The sequence below is a fragment of the Homarus americanus genome, unplaced genomic scaffold (genome assembly GCF_018991925.1).
Source record: "Homarus americanus isolate GMGI-L3 unplaced genomic scaffold, GMGI_Hamer_2.0 scaffold44383, whole genome shotgun sequence".
Classification (NCBI taxonomy): domain Eukaryota; kingdom Metazoa; phylum Arthropoda; class Malacostraca; order Decapoda; family Nephropidae; genus Homarus; species Homarus americanus.
In genome coordinates this window covers 49,814-76,700 of record NW_024749198.1, presented here as the reverse complement: position 1 = coordinate 76,700, position 26,887 = coordinate 49,814, and the positions used below count along the sequence as shown (strand labels likewise).

General features: G+C 41.9%; 2 protein-coding genes across 21 annotated transcripts in view; both read left to right on the top strand.

Annotated features, from left to right (window-relative positions):
* The window catches only part of LOC121853307, a 213,670-nt gene that overhangs the window by 141,404 nt on the left and 45,379 nt on the right, over positions 1 to 26,887 (top strand). The window contains exon 1 of one of the 20 annotated variants that reach the window (XM_042347349.1): positions 20,361 to 23,446. The exons of the other annotated variants lie outside the window; for them this stretch is intronic. Coding sequence (XP_042203283.1) covers positions 20,771 to 23,446 — 2,676 coding nt within the window. The 5' untranslated portion in view covers positions 20,361 to 20,770. Of the gene's footprint in view, positions 1 to 20,360; positions 23,447 to 26,887 lie in introns of those variants that run through there. 20 annotated transcript variants of the gene reach the window in all.
* Positions 15,426 to 20,202, top strand: LOC121853308 (mucin-17-like). Its single transcript, XM_042347352.1, has 2 exons — positions 15,426 to 19,370; positions 20,009 to 20,202. Exons 1-2 carry the CDS (start codon positions 15,805 to 15,807, stop codon positions 20,193 to 20,195), a joined length of 3,753 nt encoding a protein of 1,250 aa, XP_042203286.1. The 5' UTR covers positions 15,426 to 15,804; the 3' UTR covers positions 20,196 to 20,202.

The window sequence follows — 26,887 nt, the reverse complement described above, 5'->3', positions numbered from 1 at the left end:
AAGCCCGTGTTAAGAGTGTTGAAGCCGTGTTAAAGTGTTGAAGCCGTGTTAAGAGTGTGTTATGCCCGTGTTAAGAGTGTTGTGACGGTGTTAAGAGTGTTGAAGCCGTGTTAATAGTGTGTTACGCCCGTGTTAAGAATGTTGTGACCGTGTTAAGAGTGTTGAAGCCGTGTTAATAGTGTGTTACGCCCGTGTTAAGAGTGTTGTGACGGTGTTAAGAGTGTTGAAGCCGTGTTAATAGTGTGTTACGCCCGTGTTAAGAATGTTGTGACCGTGTTAAGAGTGTTGAAGCCGTGTTAATAGTGTGTTACGCCCGTGTTAAGAGTGTTGTGACGGTGTTAAGAGTGTTGAAGCCGTGTTAATAGTGTGTTACGCCCGTGTTAAGAGTGTCGTGACGGTGTTAAGAGTGTTGAAGCCGTGTTAATAGTGTTTTGGCCGTGTTAACAATGCCAAGGCCGTATTAATAGTGCTGTGAAGTGTGTGACCAAGGTGTTAAGATTTAATTTACAAGCCTCTGTGGTGTTAGTGTTGTGTTACTGCGTGTTAGGTGACGGTGTTAAGTCGTGTGTGTGTGTGTGTGTGTGTGTGTGTGTGTGTGTGTGTGTGTGTCAGAGAAATATCCCACGTGTGTATATTTGTCTGTGGGAGTGAACGTGTGTGTGGGAGAAGTGGGACTGGGAGAGAGTGGGACCTGTGTGGAGTGGGACTGAGGGGTGTGTGAGTGGGACCTGAGTGAGTGGGAGACGGTGTGTGAGTGGGACGGACTGTGTGTGTGTGAGTGGGACGGTGTGTGAGTGAGAGATGGTGTGTGGAGACGGAGGTGACGTGTGTGTGAGTGGGACTGGGTGAGAGTGGGACGAGGGACGGGGACAGTGGGACGACGAGCAGTCATTGTGGTGGTTGTGTCTCTGATGGGTAAATTGATGCTCTCTCTCTCTCTCTCTCTCCACTTAGATCTTTTCCTTCCTTCCACCTCCTCCCTCCCTCCTCCCTCCCTCCCTCCCTCCTCCCTCCCTCCCCTCCTCCTCCCTCCCTCCTCCCTCCTCCTCCTCCCTCCTCCTCCTTCCCTCCCTCCTCCCCCTGGCATATGAAGTTATCTTAGATCCAATGAAGATTCACCCAATCCAGGACACACACACACACACACACACACACACACACACACACACACACACATGAGTTTCGTAGCTCCAATCAGCGGCTCACATGCGATTCGAATAACTCACATTAGCTCGGGGTCATTTTATTGCTCTTACCATTTTTATTGGGCCATTTTTTACTCCTGAGGCCATTTTATTACTCCCCATTTTATTACTCGTGGGGCATTTTTATTACCTGGGCCATTTTATTACTCGTGGGGCCGTTTTTATTACTCCTGGGGCCATTTTATTATTCGTGGGGGCATTTTTATTACTCCTGAGGCCATTTTATTACTCGTGGGGGCATTTTTATTACTCCTGGGGCCATTTTATTACTCGTGAGGCTATTTATATTACTCACGGGGCCATTTTTTTGTAACTAGGCCATTTTTTAGATCCACAGTAGAAGTGACAAATGAACTATAAACTATCTCACGGTAATTGCAAGTTATTTTATTGCTCCTAAACATTACCATAGCTCCAGGGATTTGCATTTTATTACTCATACAGGATTTAATTTCCCAAGAGCGGATTAATTTATTTATTTTGCTTCCGGTTATTGAATTGATACGAGGGTAATTTTTTTATAAGAGTGATTGCCGTTCATTTTATCTCCAAGCATTTTTTTTTTTACCCTTTGAGTACACATCTCTTGAGTACATTTTTTCCTGGAGTAAATTGTTTCCCTTGAGTACAATTTTCCCTTGAGTACAATTTTCCCTTGAGTACATTTTTCCCTTGAGTACATTTTTCCCTTGAGTACAATTTTCCCTTGAGTACATTTTTCCCTTGAGTACAATTTTCCCTTGAGTACAATTTTCCCTTGAGTACAATTTTCCCTTGAGTACAATTTTCCCTTGAGTACAATTTTCCCTTGAGTACATTATTAATATTTTTACTACTGTTACTACTACTACTATATTTTTTCCATACTACTACGTTTAAATTAAAATCTACCAAAAAAAGACTAAAAAAATAAAAGCATGGGACAGATATTAAGCAAAAATATTGATATTAAACGAAAGACTTAGTTTGTTTTATTGATTCGTAGATTTTTTGAGGTGTGTGTGTGTGTGTGTGTGTGTGTGTGTGTGTGTGTGTGTGTGTGTGTGTATAAAGGTTGAGTAATTCCATGACTGCGTGTGCGTAATAGTTCCCTGTGTGCGTATCCATGTATTTACTGCTGCGTATTCGTTACATTAGTGTGCGTATTATAGTTGCGTATGTGTGCGTATATGTGCCTTCTTGTGTGTGTGTGTGTGTGTGTGTGTGTGTGTGTGATGACGTACACGCCCGCACAAGGTGTAGGCAGGTTAAGAGGAAGGTGGATGGGCGGATGGGTGGGAGAAAGAGATGCAGGTGGTGGGTGTCCTTGGAAGGGTGGTGTGTGGGTCATGGGGTGTGTGGGTCATGGGGTGTGTGGGTCATGGGGTGTGTGGGTCATGGGGTGTGTGGGTCATGGGTGTGTGGGTCATGGGGTGTGTGGGTCATGGGGTGTGGGTCATAGGGTGTGTGGGTCATGGGGTGTATGGGTCATGGGGTGTGTGGGTCATAGGGGTGTGTGGGTCATGGGGTGTGTGGGTCATGGGGTGTGTGGGGTCATGGGGTGTGTGGGTCATGGGGTGTGTGGGTCATGGGGTGTGTGGGTCATGGGGTTGAGAAATCTTGCACACACACACACACATACACACACACACACACACACACACACACATCATAATTATATACACATATTTATATAATTTTATCATACTTAGATATGCTCTAATTAATTCAGGTTTTTAATGTGTGTTTACTAAAATTAGATTCATGTTTATATTATTTTTAGTTTAAACGTTAATACTCCAGCGTCAGACATAACATATAGGAAAATATAAACAACATAAAATAAATATACTAATGAAACGCGGGAAATAATCACCTTTAATTTGAATTGAAATTAGATTTATTTTTAAGACATTGAATTTTTTGGGGGTTAATTGGTTTTATTGCATTAGGGATCCTTATAATCAACATCGACCTTCTTTTGTTTTTATAGGCCAGAGGTCGCGGAAAAATCGTCCCATTAGGGCTTCTTCTTTCTTATATTGATATCTTTATTAATCTGAGTCATCTATCTATGTATTTACTTAACTATAGCTTAATATCGATAATTTAATACTATTTTCTTAAGTAAACCAGTTAAAAGGAGGTTACGAGTCTTTAAACATCATTATATAATAGGAATATTCAGAATCCGGTTATTTTACAAATGGCTGAGCCTTTGTTGACATCGGTGTGAGGAGGAAGTGTGATTCTTTTCCCAGGATGAGGGTGATCATGGTGAGGTGACACGCTGTACGATAATCTCTATAAAGGGTAATTCTTTTCCCAGGATGAGGGTGATCATGGTGAGGGGGGGGGTGGAGAGGTGACACGCTGTACGATAATCTCTATAAAGGGTAATTCTTTTCCCAGGATAAGGGTGATCATCTGGGTGAGACCTTTACGTACGATAATTTCAATGCTTTAACTCGAACTAGTGGATTTATGAAAGGATTATCATATATTTTTATGGGGGGAAGATTTTACGAGATAATATATGTAGTTATATTAAAAAAAAGAAGGATGTTGCTGCTATCTTTAATCTATCAGGTCATTAGAGATAAAAATGAGATTAGTGATGGCAAGTATGAGAGTTGCCTAATGTCGCCGGCTGGTTAAATAAACTTGGAACCTGTGGCTACTTCCGTTTTGTCATGGAGCGAGTTACTGTTACTACTGTTACTACTATCTGTTGTGTGGGAGGGACTGTACTGTTATTCTCTGTTGGTGTGTGAGTGTGTGTGAGTTTTTAGTGTATTTACCGTTTAATTGGTGAGATATACACCTATTCATGCATACTAAGTCAATTTATCACTTCCGGTCTTTAGTGAAGGTAAAATAAAAATAATTAAAATCCAAAACTCAATTTATGACCCAAAAATAAATTAGATTGTGAAAAAAAAAAAATTCTTAAAACAGAAATTTCTAAATAGTTGAGAAATTAGAAAGAAAAATGAAAGTGAATTAAATGAATGAAAGAAAAATTGGTGAAAGTTAATTATTATTGTGAGAAATAATATGAAAAATTTACTGCTACCATAAGAGGACTACCATAGCTACTCTACCATATCCTCGGACTACCATAGCTATTTTACCATATCACTACCATCGCCCCAGGACTACCATAGTTAGTCTACCATCGCCCCAGGACTACCATAGTTAGTCTACCATCGCCCCAGGACTACCATAGTTAGTCTACCATCGCCCCAGGACTACCATAGTTAGTCTACCATCGCCCAGGACTACCATAGTTAGTCTACCATCGCCCAGGACTACCATAGCTACTCTACCATAGCCTGGGACTACCATAACCTCACTACCATCGCCCAGGACTACCATTAATATCAACGCTACCATCGCCCAAGACTACCATACCTTCACTACCATCTCCCAAGACTACCATACCTTCACTACCATCGCCCAAGACCACCATACACCAACGTCACAGGGCAACAAGTACCACTACCACCATTGTACCAAGACCATCCCTACCATACCATATGATTCCTACCATCACCAAATCTACCATTACCATGCCTAACCTTCTCTTCTCACGGAAACAAGTCTGGAGTCCCATTGCAAAAACACGAGTCATCTCCCCCACTACAAGATGGGTAAGTGCTTGTAATGGGTGTGTTCTGATGGGTAGGTTCTGATGGGTAGGGTATGGGTATGTTCTGATGGTTTAGGATGTGGGTTAGATTCTGATGGGTTTGGGTTAGGTTATGCTGTGATGGGTTGGGTAGAGGTTGGTTCTGATGGGTAGGGTATGGGTATGTTCTGATGGGTAAGGTACAGGCCCTGAAACGTAATCCTACAAATGTAAAACAGGACTGACTCTTAAAAATGGTTTAATTCTTTGAGGGCGATGGTTTAATAAGCATAATTATGTATACACGTTTTATAGACTACATAATACTACATATAAATTGGTGTTTTTATCATATAAATTCATATAAAATAATAAAAAAAACACAATTGATCATCTAAAGGAAATTAAACATTATCCCTCATTTAAAAAACCCCAAACAACATCCATTCGTCAGGTCAAGAGAGGCGGACACCCTTAGGGCCAATTGCAAGAACAGTCGTTGGGTGTACGACGCCATTTACGATGACCTTCTTGCCCTGATCTTGTTTCAGTTATACCACCCTTTTGAAGCTCTGGAGAGATCTAGAAGTTTCGATATTTTGAGTACAGCACTAGCTAATAATTCCCACCAGGAAACTTGTGTCGTGACTCCTCCAAAGCTTCGAAAAGTGTAGAGTTCCATGTGTTAAAGGCGATATTGCTGAAAAAAGACCAGGGCAAGAAGGTCATCGTAAATGGCCTTATGCTCTGTGACATAATAAAAATAGACGGGAGGAAAAAGGTATTTGGTAACTCAAGTCTGTCTGTCTGTCTGTCTGTCTGTCTGTCTGTCTAACACTAAACATTACGTCAGAAAATATATCCTGTATTCTGGTTAATTTAGCATGTTACTAATTTTAACATCCTGTCTTGTTTCACGTTATCAGGGTTGCGTTAAGGAGGTGACCTATTTAACATTTGTCAGGGTTATGTTAAGGAGATGACCTGTTTTATGTTGGTAGGGATGACTTGAAGGGTTAAACCATCGTCCATAAAGGGTTAAATATTCGTCTTTAATTCGTTAAACCAATTCCTTTAGTGTTAAACCATTGTATGTAAAGATTTAATCCATCAATTTCAGAGGGTTAAATTATCGTCTTCAGATTTAAACCAGTATTAAAGTGTTAAACCATCGTCATCAACGGGTTAATCTGGGTTAATCCATCGTCATCAACGGGTTAATCTGGGTTAATCCATCGTCATCAACGGGTTAATCTGGGTTAATCCGTCGTCATCAAGGGTTAATCAATCCGGGTTAATCTATCGTCATCAACTGGTTAATCTGGGTTAATCCATCGTCACCAAGGGTTAATCAATCCGGGTTAATCCATCGTCATCAAAGAATTTATGTTTTAATCAACCCTTTGTGGTGGTGGTGTTCAGAGAAACCATATTACATACATACATACATACATAAAACATACATACATACATACATACATACATACATACATAAAAAATATAGCCACTGTCTGTCTCTTGTTTTCTGTAAACGCTTGACGTCACAGTGCGTCATCTGCCTTTTCTAGTATTTCCATTTACACGTGAGTTGACACATGTCCTTTTGTGTTTGTGTGAGTGTGAGTGTTTTTTTTTTTTCATTCGTGTCTGAATTTTATTATCAGATTTTGCATTCGTGTTTGGCTAAAATTTACTATTATAATCTTGTATTTGTATTTGGTATTATCTGAGAGCGTGAACTGACTCGTGGGCCGTTTATTTTTGCGCTTATCGGCAACACCCCAAGCCACTAGACGCACTTAAGACACACTTGGACTGGCTGTCACGTTTGTTTACCCGAGGCACACACGTGGACGCTGCCCGCCAATTGTGTTGTGTTTATTTTCTCACCTACCATTTTTCCCGCCAAAAGTATTAATTACATCACCTTGATTTCCCGCCAAAAAGTATTATTTACATTCTCACTTGTCTCTTTCCCGCCAAAAGTGAAGTTTATTTCCCCCACAAGTAACTTACAAGTCAAGTGATGATAATACTCTTCTCCCTCAAGTAACTTTCCCGCCAAATATATTGTTTTTATTAGTGTTTTCCCGCCAAAATGCTATATTTACTTTCATACTCGTTATTCTCCCGCCAAAAGTGATGTTTACATTAACAGTTGATAGCTTGCGTGTTTATATAAGCTTATTACTTACGATTAATTTAGATATTTTAAGCTTGGTTGAGTTTTCGCTATAAATAAAAATACAATTATTATTTACAAACATATTACTACAAATTTAAACGGAATATATTATTGGAAATGGTGTTAGCTTAGGTTAGATTAGGATAGGTTAAGTTAGGTCAAGTTAAAATAGGTTAGGTTGATTAATCCTTTGGTGAAACAAGCGGGGGCGGAGAGTTATCAGGTGAGGCAATTGTCTGTTTTTCCGCGAAAGAAAGAACTCGCTAAAAATAATCATGATCTAATTCTCAAACCGGTTTTAGGTTCAAGAGAGTGAATGTCAGGTTAGTGTTGAAAGGTTGAACGTGAGGCGAGTGTCGAATCATTGAACGTAAGGTAAGAGTTCAATCAGTGAACGTACGAGTCAAATCAGTGAACGTAAGAGTCAAATCAGTGAACGTAGGGGTCGAATCAGTTAATGTACGAGTCGAATCGGTGAACGTAAGGGTAGCTTGATGAACAGCAGATGATGACTGGTTGTGAACGGATGTCAGTCACAGGGTGTCGAATTATCTAACGCAACCCTGGAAATCCTCGCTATTCTGACGTGCATGAATGACTGTGTGTGTGTGTGTGTGTGTGTGTGTGTGTGTGTGTGTCGCTCACATTGAATGTGACCTACAGAAGATCCTGAACACCGATGCAGATGCGTATGCACACTTCGGCCTTGAGGTGAATGTACATAAGACTCGGATTCTCTCTCAGCCTGCCCCTGGTTCAGCCACACCTCCACCATCATCCAGCTTAACGGTACTACCCTCTCTAATGTTACCCACTTTCGGCTCCCACCTGTCCACCACCGCGGACATCGATGAAGAGATTCAACATCGGATCAGATGTGCATCTCAAGCCTTTGGCAGACTCCGTACTCGTGTCTTCAGCTGTAGGGAGTTGAAATTATCTACAAAGCTGCTCATATATCGAGCAGTGGTCCTCCCCACCCTGCTATATGGCAGCGAGACATGGGTCACATACAGGAGCCACCTCAAGACACTTGAAAACTTTCACCAACGTAGTCTATGTTCCATCCTCCGAGTTCGCTGGGAAGACAAGAGAACACCAACTGTTGGAGCATCGAGGCTACCATTATCCATGAACAACTGCGTTGGACTGGCCATGTTACCCGCATGGACGACAGTAGACTCCTAAAGCAGCTACTTTACAGTCACCTAACGAATAGTAAACATAACGCCGGCGGGCAACTGAAGAGGTATAATGATAGTCTTAAGAGAAACCTGAAAAGTGCTAAATTGACTCCCTCACCTGGGAGACGATTACTCCACACCGTAACGCTTGGAGGAGCACCACACGAGAAGGTGTCAATACTTTCGAGTTAGCCCGACTGCAAACCGAGGCAGACAAGCGCCAACGCCGGAAAGACGCAGCCGCTGCCCCTCCCACACTAGATGTAGCCCCTCACACGTGCAACTTCTGTGATCGACCCTGCCAGTCCCGTATTGGCCTTTTTAGTCACCTCAGAACTCACTTTAATAACTCATATCATTGTATCATAGCTGGATGATCATCATACTCGATTCCGTAGTGACAGCAAAGTAGTAGTAGTAATAATAATAATAATAATAATTAACGGTTTATTGAAAGAGCTTGGCAGCCAGAAGGCTGAAAATATATAGTTACATATTTGGGGAATGGGTTTCGAATTACAAATAATATACAAGTAACATAAGTGATACAAATAAGACATATAATAACTAGTAGTGTGTGTGTGTGTGTGTGTGTGTGTGTGTTGACCTAGTGACTCGAATATTTATTTATAAACTTTTTCACAACCAATTTAAACTCTGGCTCGATAAACCTGTTTTAACACTTAAAGGTGAAATACTGGTTTAACTGGTGTGACAAAAAATAAGTAAAACCCCCTTACAGCTATTCTAAACTTAAGTCAAATGCTTTAAAAAAAAACTCCTAAAACCTGACACCTGTTTAAAATTTTAAGTCACTTACCGAAAACAGGAAACACTAACATTACTTAAAATCACCTGAGATCAAATTCCTTTCATTAACGTTACCTGTAAAACTTGTGTGATCAATAACTTAGAAAAATAACAGCTGTTTCGTTCAGTAGGGGAGGGAAGGAACATCTGTACAAGTGACTGGCCGTTTCGTGCTTAGGTTTGGGTAATGAGGTACAGGTGTGTTGGCTATTGACAGGTGTGTAGCCCATATCTAGGCTATTCATTGTGTGTGTGTTTACATATGTGTGCGTGTGTGTATCTATATATCCATGTGTGGGTGTTGTTATTGTTGCCATCGTGTGTATGCGTGTGTGTAAGTATATGTATGTATGTATGCGTATGTGTAAGTATATGTATGTATGCGTGTGTGTAAGTATATGTATGTATGTATGTATGTATAAATGAAAATAGTATATTATTAATCCCTAAATGATAACTCGGGCACATAAGAGTTGCCAGATGCTCAGTAACACCTAACATAGTGTCGTGTTGGCGGTGTTCAATATAACAGCACAGAGGAAAATAAAACCGAAAACTTATTCATAGAAACTTATATGATACATTTTCCTTTGAAGTGAAAGTGTAAGATTACCTCAAACGGGTTGAATTGAACTGGGACATAAAGCTACCGTTCGAAAATGGCTTCAAAATAGCATTGAGACTCTACCTTAACTAGATACGTTCACTCAGGAGGGCTCAGGCTCTCAATTTGCTCAGCTAAGTCAATATTGTTGATTACTAGGCATCTGTTAATCCTGGCTAAATATTGTTTCAGATTCAATTAAGAAATCTATTAGTATTTAGTTTATCAATAGAGTGGAGTAACATGGTATATATTATCGTAATGTAAATATATATCCATAATATTATAATTCATGTAAAATCGTTTAGTCTCCCTTAAAAAACTCTTCATTTTCTTTGGTGGAAGTTTTTGTTTACCTGAATCAGCTGACGAGAGTAGACCTAGCTATAATGTTGATGATAAAACTCGGGATAAGACTACTGACCTAATTATTTTACAGATAATATAAACCAATCAAAAACCTTAAAGTAACGATCCAATATTTTTTTTTTATTTCGTTTGATTAAATATTTTATGCGTCTTGTTTAAAGTAAAATAAATCAATTACAACAACTGTTAATATGCCGGCAATATGGTTCGTGGTACTCAACGAACATTATACTGTACACTAACACAATCTCACTCGTCGAAATTTATTAATTCTAAAATAACCAAATGAAATTAATTTATCTTCATCATCAACAAAAAACCAGACAATATTTTTATTTTGTAACGAACTTGTGACCACGGCGTCTCCTATCTCAGCTGAGGAGATAGGCAACTGACAGACCCAAGTGGCTGTCTCTGTGTCTGTCTGTCGGTCTTATCATTAGTGGTGGTAATTATTATTATTTTTTTACCCCGGCAGTTGGTAATATAACTTTTTTACATATAAGGGATGTGATATTTGTCGATTTTTTTAATTAGTAATTTGTTTTTCTCAGTCCATTTCAATGCGTGTCCACTTTTCTGTCTGTCTGTCTGTCTGTCTGTCTATCTATCTATCTATCTATATGCAAGTAAATCACTGTAGGTGCTGATAACCACAAGGAAAGAATAAAACACTTAGGCCAGACAGGTAAAGATCTTGCAACTAGAATTAAACAACACAAATATAGTGTTAGGACAGGCCAGGAATCCAATGCTCTGTTTGTTCATTTGAGGGATAACAAGCATTGCATTGACTGGGATAATGCCTCCTCAATATTACCATGTAATTCAATTGATAGTAGGAACATCATAGAATCTAGTCTTATTAAACATACCGAAGCATTCAACATGAATTTGAGTAATGACATGTACAAACTGGACAATTTTGTAATTAAGAAGATTTGTAACCAGGTGAGAAGGCCGGGTCACCTGACCATCTGACCTGACCACCAACCGTTGTGTGCTATTTAAAGATTAGTAGGGTCATTACCTAATACCTGACCATTGTGGACCTGGTCTCACCCTCCTCTGTATATATACACCTTGGTTTGTATTTCTCCTTGGTCTGTACTCACAGACTAGAGAGAGTAATACAAATCAAGGTGTATATATACAGAGGAGGGTGAGACCAGGTCCACAATGGTCAGGTATTAGGTAATGACCCTACTAATCTTTAAATAGCACACAACGGTTGGAGGTCAGGTCAGAGGGCAAGGTGACCCAACCTTCTCACTTATCGATGTTTAGATGTATATACTCGACTGTATAAATTATGTATATTAAACTATAAACATTTCACTTCGTTCCCGCGAAGTGTAAACTTATGCAGGAAATAACTTAAGACACCATCAAGGAACGAGACAGGTAAATATTCTGTCGTAAATACCTGGCTGGTCGTAACCTAACCTAACCAACATTATTGATTAACTTACGACAAAAAAATACAAGAATGACATTAATATTATACAAATTTTTAACCTTAACTAGATATAGACGTTAACTTAGCATTCGTTGCATTAAAATTTTGTTTACTTAATAATATTAGGAGAAAAAAGTATCGTATGGAATTTCTTAGAATATTTTCACTTACGGGAAATTTAACTTTTATCGTATTTAGTTAATTCTCAATGTGATTTTAATGTTAGTAATTTATTTTTTTTAGTATTTTACCTTAATTTCAGCAATTTAATTTTAACTTACGAGGAATTTTATACGAGTATTTATCAACCTTGACTTAGAGAATTACTGATGAAATTAAATAAAAATATCAAGTGAAAGACAATGTCATAAAATAGATAAACAAAGTAAACAAAATTAAGTGTAAACAATGAAGTTATATTTAATTACTCATTTTATTGTTTGTAATTTGTTTATTTATTTGCGCGGGAAAAAGACGTGGTTGAAGGTAATTATGACAGGTGTTGGAGGTAATTATATGACAGGTGTTGGAGGAAATTATGACAGGTGTTTGAGGTAATTATATGACAGGTGTTGGAGGTAATTATATGACAGGTGTTTGGAGGTAATTATATGACAGGTGTTTGAAGGTAATTATATGACAGGTGTTTGAAGGTAATTTTATGACAGGTGTTTGAAGGTAATTTTATGACAGGTGTTCAAAATTGTCATGGGTGTGTCATATATGCCAAGGATCTTCGTGATGCGTCAGAGCTGTGTTAAGGCTGTGTCAAGGATGTTTCACGTATACCAAGGAAGTGTCAAGGGTATCCTGACATAAATGGCACCAGCGGATTATTATTGACCATTTCTGTAACCAAATCCGTCTTGAGCTGCCCGAATCCAGAGGCGTTGAGCTTGGTGAGTTGTCCAATCCTTTCTTGGTTGTGTGACGTACGTGTGTGTGTGTGACTGTCCATTTGCTAAGCTTCATGGTTCAGTCTCTTCCTGTTGTGTAAAAGAAATAATAAAAAAGTCCATAACTGAAAAATATTAACAGTAATAGAGAGAGAAAACGTGACCAAGGGAATATAATTAAATAAAATGGGTACTGTATTATGGTCTGGACTTAATTAGAGAAAATGGCAAGTTAATGGGATACTATACAAAAATATGGTTCAATAATTTGCTTAATGATTTACACAAAAGTACATAATTTCAGAATATATAAGAGCGAATTACTGCATAAATTAAAACTACCAATTTAAATGGGAACTTTACCCTATTAAGTCTATTATCTTAGGCCTATTAGCTTAGTAGACCTAAAATAATCCTCCATTTTATAGTCAGGTTCATCACAGACAAACCAGGAGAGAGAGAGAGAGAGAGAGAGAGAGAGAGAGAGAGAGGCGAAAGAATTCAAACATCATATGGTATATAAATCTAATATTTCATGTGATATACACCTTTTAATGGGATCCAACCCTTAATAATGGGATGGAACCTCTTTATTTATCGGAGTCATACCCACAATAGTGAAACCTAATCCTCTGTGAAGGAAGTCAACCCTTTACGGTGGGATCCAAAGTTTAATAATGAAATTGAACCCTTTATACTGTTGTGTAACTCTTTAAAATGGAATCGAACTCCCTATAATGGGATCAAACTCTAAATACCGGAATCAAATCCTTTATAACACAATTCAACCCCCTTTTTATGCGATTTAATACTCTATAATGGCATCAGCTCTCCTATTATTGAAATTTAATCCTCTATAATGTGATCCAACCTCTTGTTTAATGAGTTCCAGATCATTATAAAGGAATCTAGGCGTTTTAGAAATATACTTTAACTAAGTCTGAAGTCGACAAATAACTCTTAAAGCAACGGATTAAATTAATCGGTAACTCCTTATCTCGTTAATCACAAGGTAAATATATGTTTAAACAATATTAGAGGCGATGTTTACTACAAGTCGTCAAAAACATCATCGATTAATTTGGCTAAGAACACGGGGGTGACGGGGGCTGGGAGGAGGAAGGCAGGGGCTGGGAGGAGGGAGAACGCGGGGGATGGGAGGAGGAGGAACGCTGGGGCTGGGAGGAGGAGGGGGCTGGGAGGAGGGAGGAGGCTTGGGGGGAGGGAGATCGCGGGGTTAGTGGGAGGATGTCGGTAGGGGGTAGTCACGCGGCACCTGGCGAGAGTAAGCGCAAATTTGTTTACCATCAAGGGGTAAGCCAAGGACAGGTAGATCCGCTCGACGCTTCCTCCGCCCCCTGAGGCCCTAGAGGTGACCCACAGCCAATAGGCAAGATTGGCTTATTCCTTTAGTAGCGTCTTCAATGCAGTTATGGGTTTTCGCTGGTGCACGGGGAAGGGAGGAAGAGGAGGAGGGAAAGAGAGGAGGGGGAGAGGGAGAGCAGGCGAGAAGACCTAATCGACTGGCCGACCAATGCTTCATTCTCAACCGAGCTTCCCAAGGTAGGAGACATTAGTTCACGATTGTCACCGCAAGATTCTTTGACTCACGTTTATTTGTTTTTCTTATCTCCTGTATCTAAGGGATGAGAACACCAATAACATTTAGAGTCTCAGTGCAAATACGACGCCATCTTTGTGTATGTACCGTAGATAATTTTTTTTTTATTACCGTAGATAAATAAGTGTTTTGTCGTTACTGAATTAAGTTGATATGTACGAGAAACCTCAATCATTCTCTGGACGACACATAGATGGCACTGAACGTACACTAAGACTCTTTACTGTCATTCTATACTGCAGTTCGTTGTTTAATTATGAGGAATATGTTAACGTATAGGAATTATTTGACAGTCTTGGTAGGTCGTTTTAAGTGTTTTAGTGCCCGAGTGTGTGTTGATAGTTAAGTGTTGATAGTTAAGTGTTGATAGTTAAGTGTGTTTATTGAAGTGTGTTATTGAAGTGTGTTACTAATGAGGTAGCTATACTAGTGAAGTGCTTGTAGTTAGCTGTGTGTTTGAAGTGTGTATGTTGAAGTGTTGTGACTCCCTTCATCCCTCCCTTTCGTCTTCCTCCCTCCACTCCCCCATTCTCTCTCCTCCTTTCAAGAACCAACTCTCTCTCTCTCTCTCTCTCTCTCTCTCTCTCTCTCTCTCTCTCTCTCTCTCTCTCTCCTTCCTTCCTTCCCCCTCCTCCCTCTTTCTTCACCCCTCCTCTCCAAGAACAAATCTTTCCTCCCTCCCTCTCCCCCCACTTTCCCTCCTCCCCTCTCTCCCATCTCTCTCCTTCTCCCTCCCTCCCTTTCTCTCTCTATCCCTCTCTCTCTCTCTCTCTCGTCCCCCCTCTTTGCCGTAAGCACTGGATGACCTATCTAGCGGTAACATCTTTGCCTACTTGTTACCAGGGGCTTCCTTTAAGTGTGTGTGTGTGTGTCTTATCCGTGTTATGAAATGTTACCTGTAAGTGTTTGGTTACCTGTGTGTGTTACGTTACCTTACCTGTGTGTGTGTGTGTGTTACGTGTGTTATGTTACCTGAGTGTGTTACGTTTGTTAGCTCGTATGTTACCTTTAGAAAAAGTAGTAGTTTTAAAATTATATATTTGTTTTGGGTGAAAGTATTATTATATACTCTCGTAGTGTTGGTATGTGTAATGAAAGTTTATAAACACAAATTATGAAAGTTTTGATATTTTCTTTATACATTCGTAGTGCTGGTGTGTAAAGTAGGGAAAGTTTATATACAAATTAAGACTAATTTTGACGATATTTGTAGTCTCTGTGTATACTTTCGTAATAGTAATTTGTATATATGAGAAAGTATGTTATGACATGAGAAAGTTTATTTATACAAATCATAAAAGTTTGAAAGTTTTGATAAAAGTCTGTGTATATACTTTCGTAATTAATATTTTTTTGTAATAAGGAAAGTATATATAAGAAAGTATAAAAGTTGTAAGTGTGTGTGTGTGTGTGTGTGTGTGTGTGTGTGTTATACTCGAGAAAAAATATATATGTATCTTAAACCATATATGTGTTTCTCCTTCAGATACATAACATCTACTGCCTGATTGTGTGTCTTGTATGTAACGTGAATCAGCCAAACAACCAATCAACTAGTCAACTATTAGAAGGCCCAATCATCTTAGCAGCAACATGTTGAACAAATCACCATTAAATTGACCTAATTGTAACAGGCAATTACTGTGATCAGACAATCCTATGTTACTTAACTAATTACAAAAGACTGATTTCATGATAATCAATGAACTAACTATCGTTAAAGAGGCAATTATCTGTGGCTAATTGTCGTTTTTATATGTTAATCTTATCACTAATCACTGGACAACAAAGGTGATTTAATTTATTTTTTTGGTAAGATATCGCATGACCTCCAGCCTCGGACAGACCCGCCCCTCCCAGAATGACTCGTCAGGTTGGGTCATGTAGCTGGGATGAAGGTCACATGGTTAAGCTTGGGCACTATCTTCCTATGTCCTCGCCTCTGACCACCCCCATGCCCGTGTCCGTCAAACCCAGTACACCCACGGTAATGAATCCATCCAATCCCATGTCCATTACCCACGACAGACCCACATCACCCATGTTTAGAACGCAGACTGTGACCACTCCCAGCCCTCAGTCCACACCCTCGTTACCAAGGTCTTCTCCCTGGGACACAGCTAAGAGCAGAATGGTACAGTTTAATAGCAAGTGCGGTGCTAACTGTAGGCACGCTGGTCGCTCGTCCACTTCAGGGGGCAGTCCGGAAAGCAGTGAACCCAACAGTCCAACAATCAGTCGTATGGACAATCACAGTCAGAACTGCAACGTCTCCGCCAGTCAACCAATGGATATCCCAACACCCAAGCGTGGAGTCAGTCCAGTCTGTAATTATTTGGACAATTCATCAAGGCACCGCCGAAGCAGTCTTATTGCCAGTCAGGGCAGCATTGCAGTCACCAGTCCGCCAATGCGCCGTCGAAACAGTCTGATTGCCACTCAGAGCAGCTTTAAAATCACCAGTCCACCAATGTGCCGTCGAAACAGTCTGATTGCCACTCAGAGCAGCTTTAAAATCACCAGTCCACCAATGTGCCGTCGAAACAGTCTGATTGCCACTCAGAGCAGCTTTAAAATCACCAGTCCACCAATGCGCCGTCGAAACAGTCTGATTGCCACTCAGAGCAGCTTTAAAATCACCAGTCCACCAATGCGCCGTCGAAACAGTCTGATTGCCACTCAGAGCAGCTTTAAAATCACCAGTCCACCAATGCACCGTCGTAACAATGTACTTGCCACTCAGAGCAGCTTTAAAATCACCAGTCCGCCAATGCGCCGTCGAAACAGTCTGATTGCCACTCAGAGCAGCTTTACGATCACCAGTCCGCCAATGCGCCGTCGAGGCAGTCTGCTTACCAGTCAAAGTCACATTTTGGCCACCAACCCGCCAGTTACATGCAAGACCCCAGTCTCTGGTGACAGTTGGGAACCTCGGTCAAACTGTCAGTCAGATTATTGCTCAGAGGACTCAAGAAGTTCATCGAACAGTCCAGTGCACCAGTCAAAGAATGAAGTGAGTAGTGAACAAGACAGTCCAGTGCACCAGTCAAAGACTACAGGAACTGGTAAGCAAGGCAGTCCAGTGCACCAGTCCAAGACTACAGGAACTGGTAAGCAAGACAGTCCAGTGCACCAGTCAAAGACTACAGGAACTGGTAAGCAAGACAGTCCAGTGCACCAGTCAAAGACTACAGGAACTGGTAAGCAAGGCAGTCCAGTGCACCAGTCAAAGACTACAGGAACTGGTAAGCAAGACAGTCCAGTGCACCAGTCAAAGACTACAGGAACTGGTAAGCAAGGCAGTCCAGTGCACCAGTTCAAGACTACAGGAACTGGTAAGCAAGGCAGTCCAGTGCACCAGTCAAAGACTACAGGAACTGGTAAGCAAGGCAGTCCAGTGCACCAGTTCAAGACTACAGGAACTGGTAAGCAAGGCAGTCCAGTGCACCAGTTCAAGACTACAGGAACTGGTAAGCAAGGCAGTCCAGTGCACCAGTCCAAGACAGGTAAGCACCGCGACAGTATCGAAAGCTTATCAAACAGCAGCAGGAGTAGTAGTACCAGCGATCTCTCAGGAAGCAGTAGCCTACGTAGCAGTTACACTCGTCCAAGAAACAGTAGGAGTGGCAGCAAAAGAAGCAGGACCCTAGAGAACACCAGCGCCTCTGACACGACCATTGTGAATTCATCTTTTGCTGTTCCGTCTGGGAGGAAGACTAGTGTCAGCCCTGCTCCTCGAACACAAAAATCGAGAAAGGAAATCAATGCCGAAAGGGACATGCAAAAAGAGTTCAAGGGTCTCCTCATTACTGCTGTAAAAGGTGACCAACAGAAAAATATCAAGGAGTCGCCTGTTGCTTCCGAAAGAGACCAACAGAAAGTCACAGCAGAATCTCCCATTTCTGCTGTGGGTAACCAACAGGAAGGCATCACTGAACCTCCCATTGCTGTCGAAGGTTACCAACAGGAAAGCATCAGAGGGCTTCTGGTTTCTGGCAACAATGACCTTCCGCATTTTGGTAAACACCAGAGCGAGACTGACAAGTCGAGAAAATCCAATAGCGTTAATGGCGTTGAAACCAAGAGCACAGACTCCAGCGACAATACGAAGTCGATGGCTGATAGTGAGAAGAAAACAACAGCTGCCACTGGGAACATTGACACGATGATCGAGAACTTAAACAAATCCAGAAGAAGCACTGGTAACGTCAATGGCAGGTCCAGAAGCATCATCGACGACATTGTTAGGTCAAAGAACATCACTGAGTCTGGAAGAAAGTCGAAGACGTTGATTGATATCGAGAAGAAGACGAGAAATTTGTCTGATATTGTGAAGTCGAAGAGCTTTACCGATTATACGAGGAAGCCCAAAGTGTCATCTGATGAGACAAAGAAGCCAAAGGTTTTAACTGATGATGCAAAGAAGCTTAGGAGCTCGGTTGATGACACAAAAACGAGAAGAAGCGTGTTTGACGACATGAAGAGGTCCAAGAGCGTGTCTGATGATGCCAGAAAGACAAAATACTTATCTGAAACACCGAAGAAACCAACCAACGACATGAGAAGGCCGAGAAGCTTGTGTGACAATACCAGAAAGCCAAAAAGCTTATCTGAAGACTCGAAGAAGTCCAAAAGTACATCCGACACAAAATCAAATACCTTGACTGCCGCAATACAGAATTTCAAGAGCTCAGCCGATGTTGGCAAGAAGTCGCCAGGTGTGTCCAGTGAGGTGCAGAAGACTCGGAGTTTGTTTAGTGGTGATGAAGATGGCAGCAAACCAAAGACTATTCATAATAAGGTGAGAAAACAAAAGACCTCGAGTGATGACCTCAGGAAGATAAAGGTTAGTAATGGTTCAAACAGAGAGACAAGCCTGAATGGCATCGCAAACAGACCAACAACCCTCAGTAACAACAAAACAAACAGGGTGACGAGCAACACTCTCAACAAAAACAATCCACTGATTATCATCGGTGATGTAATCAAGAGCGAGGTCAGTGGGAACGATGAGGTAGATGGGTTAATGACAGGATGGGCCATGTCAGACAGTGGAATTATGACAGGAGATGAAGATAATTCGCCGATGGAATTTCTGCACATCCCAAGCATAGTTGTCGAAAACACAGCAGCGACTGATGACGAGGACAAATCAACGATGAGGACTGAAGATAGGTCATGGCTCAGTGAAGCACAGCTTCAAGCTACAGATGATGAAGATAGGTCATGGCCCAGTGAAGCACAGCTTCAAGCTACAGATGATGAAGATAGGTCATGGCCCAGTGAAGCACAGCTTCAAGCTACAGATGATGGAACTGAAGATAGGCCATGGCCCAGTGAAGCACAGCTTCAAGCTACAGATGATGAAGATAGGTCATGGCCCAGTGAAGCACAGCTTCAAGCTACAGATGATGGAACTGAAGATAGGTCATGGCTCAGTGAAGCACAGCTTCAAGCTACAGATGATGAAGATAGGTCATGGCCCAGTGAAGCACAGCTTCAAGCTAGATGATGGAACTGAAGATAGGCCATGGCCCAGTGAAGCACAACTTCAAGCTACAGATGATGGAACTGAAGATAGGCCATGGCCAGTGAGCTACGGATGAAGAGAAGATGGGTCATGGCCCAGTGAAGCACAGCTTCAAGCTACAGATGATGAAGATAGTCATGGCTCAGTGAAGCACAGCTTCAAGCTACAGATGATGAAGATAGGCCATGGCCCAGTGAAGCACAGCTTCAAGCTACAGATGATGAAAATAGGTCATGGCCCAGTGAAGCACAGCTTCAAGCTACAGATGATGGAACTGAAGATAGGCCATGGCCCAGTGACAACTTCAAGCTACAGATGATGGAACTGAAGATAGGCCATGGCCCAGTGAGCACAGCTTCAAGCTACGGATGAAGAAGATAGGTCATGGCCCAGTGAAGCACAGCTTCAAGCTACAGATGATGAAGATAGGTCATGGCCCAGTGAAGCACAGTTTCAAGCTACAGATGATGGAACTGAAGATAGGTCATGGCCCAGAAGCACAACTTCAAGCTACAGATGATGGAACTGAAGATAGGCCATGGCCCAGTGAAGCACAGCTTCAAGCTACAGATGATGGAACTGAAGATAGGCCATGGCCCAGTGAGCACAACTTCAAGCTACGGATGAAGAAGATAGGTCATGGCCCAGTGAAGCACAGCTTCAAGCTACAGATGATGAAGATGGGTCATGGCTCAGTGAGCACAGCTTCAAGCTACAGATGATGAAGATAGGCCAGTGAAGCACAGCTTCAAGCTGCAGATGATGGAACTGAAGATAGGCCATGGCAGTGAAGCACAGCAAGCTGGATGATAGGTCATGGCAGTGAAGCACAGCTTCAAGCTACAGATGATGGAACTGAAGATAGGCCAGTGGCATGGCCAGGCTCAGTGAAGCACAGCTTCAAGCTACAGATGATGAAGATAGGTCATGGCCCAGTGAAGCACAGCTTCAAGCTACAGATGATGGAACTGAAGATAGGCCATGGCCCAGTGAAGCACAGCTTCAAGGTACAGATTTTGAAGATAGGTCATGGCCCAGTGAAGCACAGTTTCAAGCTACGGATGATGAAGATTGGCCATGGCCCAGTGAAGCACAGCTTCAAGGTACGGATGATGAAGATAGGCCATGGCCCAGTGAAGCACAGCTTCAAGGTACGGATGATGAAAATAGGCCATGGCCCAGTGAAGCACAGCTTCAAGGTACAGATTTTGAAGATGGGTCATGGCCCAGTGAAGCACAGCTTCAAGCTACAGATGGTGAAGACAGGTCATGGGTAGGTGAAACTCAGTCTTTGGCAATGGATGATGAAATTCCAGATGGACGCTGGATAGATGATGCACTTGTAATGGACGGTGAGATAGGAGAGACTGGGCATCTGGTCATGGATAACAAGGACGACTCAGAGACAGACTGTGAACACGAGCTCTCCAGAGGCAACGTGGAGGAGAATGACATGTGGGAGAACTTCCAGCTAGTGCCATCTAGTCCTACCACCCAGATACAGCCCTACAAAAGAGTCTCTAGGGAAGGCAGCATGTTTGACACGGACTGGATGAGTCAAAGCTGGCACGGGTGTGAGGAGTTCATGGACGGCAACTTTGACATGGCTATGGAGTCGGGAGAAGTTTCTCAGCGTCACCTGTACAGTACCTACAGGAAAAACAATAACAGGGAGCACAGAAGCAGGAGCAGTAGTGTTGGTAGTGACAGAAGCAGCAGTTGGGGCAGAAGGGGAAGGAGCAGGAGCAGTAGCATAAGTAGCAGGGAAGATTCGAGATGTAACAGTCGGGCGAGCAACTGTAAGGTGGTTTCCTGTTCCCGGAACTCCAGCAGCATTGATAAGGATTACGGCACCAAGGGAGGAATCTTGGACCCGTGTCCTTTGAGCCGCAGTGTCGGGGAGGAGTTCATGGGGTTCCACAGGAGGTCCATGACCAAATTCGGTAGTCTGACTAACATTTGTGACAGCTTCAGGCCTCGTGTGAGAGGCGTAAGGGACTCTTACAGCAGCAGTAGAAGTCTGGGGAACCTTCACGAGACACTGACAGGCAGTATCGCCAACCTGAAAACTGCCCGAAGCCCCATCAGGGGGAACTTTGGTGCTAAGGACGAAATCCTGGAGAAGTTGGACACCATGATGCACAAATACAAAGGCAGCAGAAGCACCTCGTGTCTCAACAAGGATCTCGCCAGGGGAAATTTTGATAAGATGGTTCCTTGGGGCAGTGTACGGAAACTGCCCGAAGGTTGGGAGAATATCAAACAGTGTGTTACCAACAAGACCACCTTGCAGGACCCCCAGGCAGTCGCTGGCATGACGTACAAAAAAGAGCGCCTGCCAGAGAAGAGAATAAGCCACAGATGGGAGAAACTCCGGCTTAAGGTGTTAGAAAAGAAGAGGAGGGTGAATAGGGATAAGGCCAACAGTGTCTTCCAGGAAGGAGGAGGAGAAGAGGAGAGTGAATGGGTGAACGCTGGAGAGGTAAAGGGTGACGCGCCATTGAAGGGCCTACAGTCTCGAACTCCTAGGTTCAGCGAGATCTTCGGTGGAAATAAAGATGTCCGTAAAGCCCGTCAAGAGATGATAGACGGGTCACGAGACCAAACAATGGGAAAGAAAAGGAAATCAAGGAAAAGGAAATCCAAGGGAATGCCAAGGTCAAAGGAAGAGAACAAGGAAAAGGGGAAGGATGATACCAAGACGATGGAATGGAAATATACCAAGTCTTTATCAGCTTCTTGTGGGATGAGTATGAATGACATAGGCATAGACCTGGTAAGGAGTAGGAGTGAAGAGGTGACGCCCCACAGTGATGCGGAGGAGAAAAACAGCCAGGAGAGTGGCATTGGGAGCAGCTTTGAGGATGAGAGCAAGTCAGGGTGCTCCTCGGCCCCGTCCTCTCCATCCACCCCAAACAAGGTGTTTGATGCCATCACACACTACCTGCACTCCTTTGACATGATGGACAGTGAGGAGGAATTAGACAGCTTCAATGAGGAAGCTGAAGTCCTTGACCCCAACGAGCTGATGCTCCTCACGGATAACGAGGACATTCCGAGCTGGAACGATCTGATAGTGTCCTACGAAGGTCATAAAGGTCCTGGAGACAGCACCGGCTGGGGTCTTCAGGATGACTATGCCGACTTTAAGCTGGATTTTTCGACAACTGAAAACTCATGTGTCAGGGACGAGAAGATTAACCAAACACTGGGCCAGCTTCTGGGCGACGATTTCCCGAGTCTAGGGAGTCTAGGGTGGGAACACGACACAGCTCAAGTACCCAATAAACATGTCCAAAACAAGACAATGAGTCTTCACTTGTCTCAGGTGCACCAAATGAAATCGAGTAAAAGAGAAGAGCAAGAGGAACCTCCAGCACCCGTTCCTGTAGATGCCATTGTTAAGAGTGTGAGCGAGGCGACTCTTGATCATCAAGATAAAGTCACCAATATGCTGGCCACCATTCGTGACGCCCTCACTGACGGAGTGAATGATAACGACACTAAGGACACAGACTTACCTGAAGAGCAGACCAACACTCCATCACCTTCCATGTCTCAAAGTGCTGATACTGCCACCCCTGAGACACCACCCACGACCCAGGACACGGAGGAAACAGGCATGGACAACCCCCGTGGCCGGAGTAGGACTAAGGAAGAAACTCGGTCAAAGGAGTCTGGCACATCAGCGGAGAGAAGTGTCAGCTGCAGCGACAACATTAAGGCGTTCCTTACGGCGAAGCCTTGTGCGGATACCCACAAGATAGGCAAGCACTCAGAGTGTGGAGACAAGCACCAGCTGGATGCCACAGCTTGTGAAGCATCCCACAATTGTCACCAAAAAGAGGACAGCTCCGGGAAGGGCAAAGCCAGCCGCCACACCTCAAAACAGAGGACCTCGCGGCGAGCTGCTGAGGCCCGTCGGAATCGTCGCCAACAAGAAGCTCGCACCACCAACTTCTGGTCCAGACTGGTACGCTATGACACGGTTGTGTAGTGTGTTGTGTAGAGTGCGTTATATTGTTACACCTGTGCGTTGTATAGGTATGTTGTTATACCTGCTCGTTGTATAGCTATGTTGTTACTGCTTTTAGTATCTGAAATCTTCTCACTGACAATAAAATTCGTATGGGTTACTCGCGCCCAAATTTGAAAGCCGAGAAAACTGCTCTTAGAGTTTTCCAACTTCAAACTTGCATAACTTTGTTGTTTTTTGAGATACAGTATTAATTGTTGATGCATTTTGAAGGTAAAGGATTGTACTTGCAGATGGTAGGTAGTGCATCATGAAGTAATGTCCTGGATTGTTGCAATGTTGACTTGAAGCAACGAAACTCCCACCCGCTTTTGGCTTTTTTTACTTTAATGGATATCAGAGTGTAGATCCCGCCACAACAAAAGAGAACTGAGGGACAGGGAAAGAGGGATTCCGTGCTCATTGGCTGGAGGGGCCGTGGTGTAGATAGCAGACGCTCACTGTCATTGGCCGAGACGGGAGAGGAGGATGCAGGCCGGCCTCTGTGATTGGCCGCCCGCTCCTCTCACTCACTGACGGGACAAGAGCTCCTGATAACACGAAAGCCAAGCCCATACTTTCCTGTCTGCTTCAAATCGATGTACTACCCTATTTTTAAAGGGCTTTCAACCTTATTTACAGTGTAATAAGGAGGTCTTATCAACTACCATCGTATAGAGCAAGGCCGAAAATAGTGCTTTCCCCCCAAAAAACCGGGTCTCGCTCCTGTGAGTTACCCTTGAGATGCTGGAGGCCTCAGTCTCGTAGAGCGTAGTAAATGGTCACAAGTATCAACAACGCACTCACAGTTAGCGCACTACTTAACTACTTAACATGTACACACTGTCAGGCATTTTGGAATAGCGATTTACTCATACACAGGTCTGCAGGTCTTGTGTTAATACATAAAAATAAGAATAGGAGACCTAACTTATGATTACTATTTAGTTGAAATAATTGTAGTTTGTGGACATCAATGGCATATCCTGGTATGAGTGTTTCACAAAGGGATTATAAAATGTATACCGTTTTACTAACTTAATGGCGTGTGATGTAGGACTCCCCATCCATGTAACACTATGTAACGTGAGATTACTGTTCTTATACTATCATCAGAGGCATTGGCCAAACACTGAATTTTTCTCACATATTGACACCAGAGTTAACACGGTCAGCTTTAGATAGCCTAAATAAAACTGCTATATAAAAAAAAATATGTTCCTTAGCTTATAGATAAAAAGAGATAGAGAATCATTTGGACCGCGTGGGCTAAAATAGGGTTATCACATGATGAATACCAAGTCTTCAGCTGTACAATTAAAAATAAACTGATTGAATGTATTGTTTAGTTGATAGAAGTTTCTATACCATCTAGTGGTTTGTAGATTCTGGTTTCCGTCACTGTCATCGCGTCTGTCTTTCGCCCACACACGAATCCTCAGAAAATATTCCAGGCTTAGTTTTAATTATCTTCTAAACTATTAATAATCATTGATTTTATTGGGTAAACTTATTATTAAATCACACAGTGAGTTTTTATTAAACTTATCATTTAAACAAAGCATAGTTTAGAAGATATAATTATTCACTTCCCATAAATAAGTTTATCTAAATATCCTAGTAATTTCAAGGCATATTTATACATTTATTTTGTCTGTTCGTCGGATTACTGGGATTATAAAATTATATACTACTTAATATTCTAATATATACATTGCGATACTTTTCTCGACACACAATCAAAAGAGTATATTTAAAATTTTATGTATTCACTACTGTATGACTCAATGGACGAAAGATTTTGACAACCCTATCAACAGTGGAGATTTTAAATTTCATCAGACCCATCCGTAAAGATAATTTTTGAATGTGTACATGTATAGTAATAATCAGTTGGGACATATTTATAATTTTATTTCGGTAAGTGCTAGGAGACCCTGTTTATAAGTAGACCAGCCAGCCACTACGACAAAGTCTAGTAAAGCAGCAAGCATAAGATAATTGTATAGTAACATATCTATAGCAATTTTGAAGCGGCAATGTTCATACACGTGAGTTGTGTAGTGTCTCATTATATTTCACTTAAAATTATTTATTTAAACCACACAAAAAAATTTAATTGTTTGTTATTTCCACTTTGTATGAGTTAACATATAGCACATTCAACGAAAACCTGATTACACAATTTGTGATGTTACCTATATACTGCTCGTTCTTTTACGTTAAGTACAATAACAGCGTAATGAACATCGTTGAACAAAATATATTGCCATTTCTCCCTCTAATGCAATTTTTCGGTATTTGGACAATATTGAACAATAATTAGTCAAAAGAAAATACTGAAATCAGGATATCATTGGTCGCCTTGCCCACCGTGCAATAGTCTTGGCGGATTTTCTCTGACTAAATTCCCTCGTGTGATTCTGTCCTTGTGGCCCAGACGTGTAGCTCAAGGTCAGGACGTGTTCATGGCGTGATCCTGGTTAATAACGTGTGAATCTTGTGTCAGTCCTGCCTAACCTACTTCCTCTCTCCTATTCTTGCTTACATTACTTTTTTATTTCTTTAATCCATACAGCTGTTATGTCGATAAAAATAAATCTTCGTTGAATATATTTTTTGTGATGTGTTTAGAGTAGGTATCGAAACCTTAAAGAACAAGCCACTGTATCTCAGTTTTATATATATATAGATTCATTATTTATATTATATTTTCGAAGCTTTATTAGAATAGTGTTTATCGTTATGTATTTTGTATAAAAGTTAATATATTTGTAAGATGACAAACAATGAAAAAAAAATGGGGACAAAAACAATTCCCACTAGGAAACATGGGGTCACAAGCTCACAAATTTGTCCTAGAACATCTTTTATCCGTCGCGCCAAAGAAAGCTCTGAGGTAATGTCATACTTCCCGTGAAAAATGAAAGCGTGGGGATATTTCCAGGTCGTATCTGTCCCAAAGGGCACATCTTAAAATGAATTTCATTGGAGTGTGAAGAGTTTCCGTGTAAATAAATATAAACCAGTCCCCACTTGGGTAATGGCGTGACAGGACTCGGCTATTCGGGTCACCAGCTCCGAGGAATCTTCAGTTTTCACTAATCGTGTGGAGGTGTATTTGTGCCACGGTCCTTTTTATCTCACCTGGGACAACAAGGTGTTAACCCGACTTATCCTTTGTGGTGTTATTCGACAGCTTCGGGGGCAAGAAAATTATAACCTGAGAAATGGGGACAAAAGTTTGTTTACCTCCCAGAGCAGTCAACTTCTCAACGAGCGTGGTAAGACAATTGTAACCCAAGTTGTCCATTAGGGCGGTATTGGTGCTTGGACTGTGGTGTAACGTTGTCTTAAGTGTATATGTGTTGATAAGGTCGATGTCAGCTTGGGTACTTG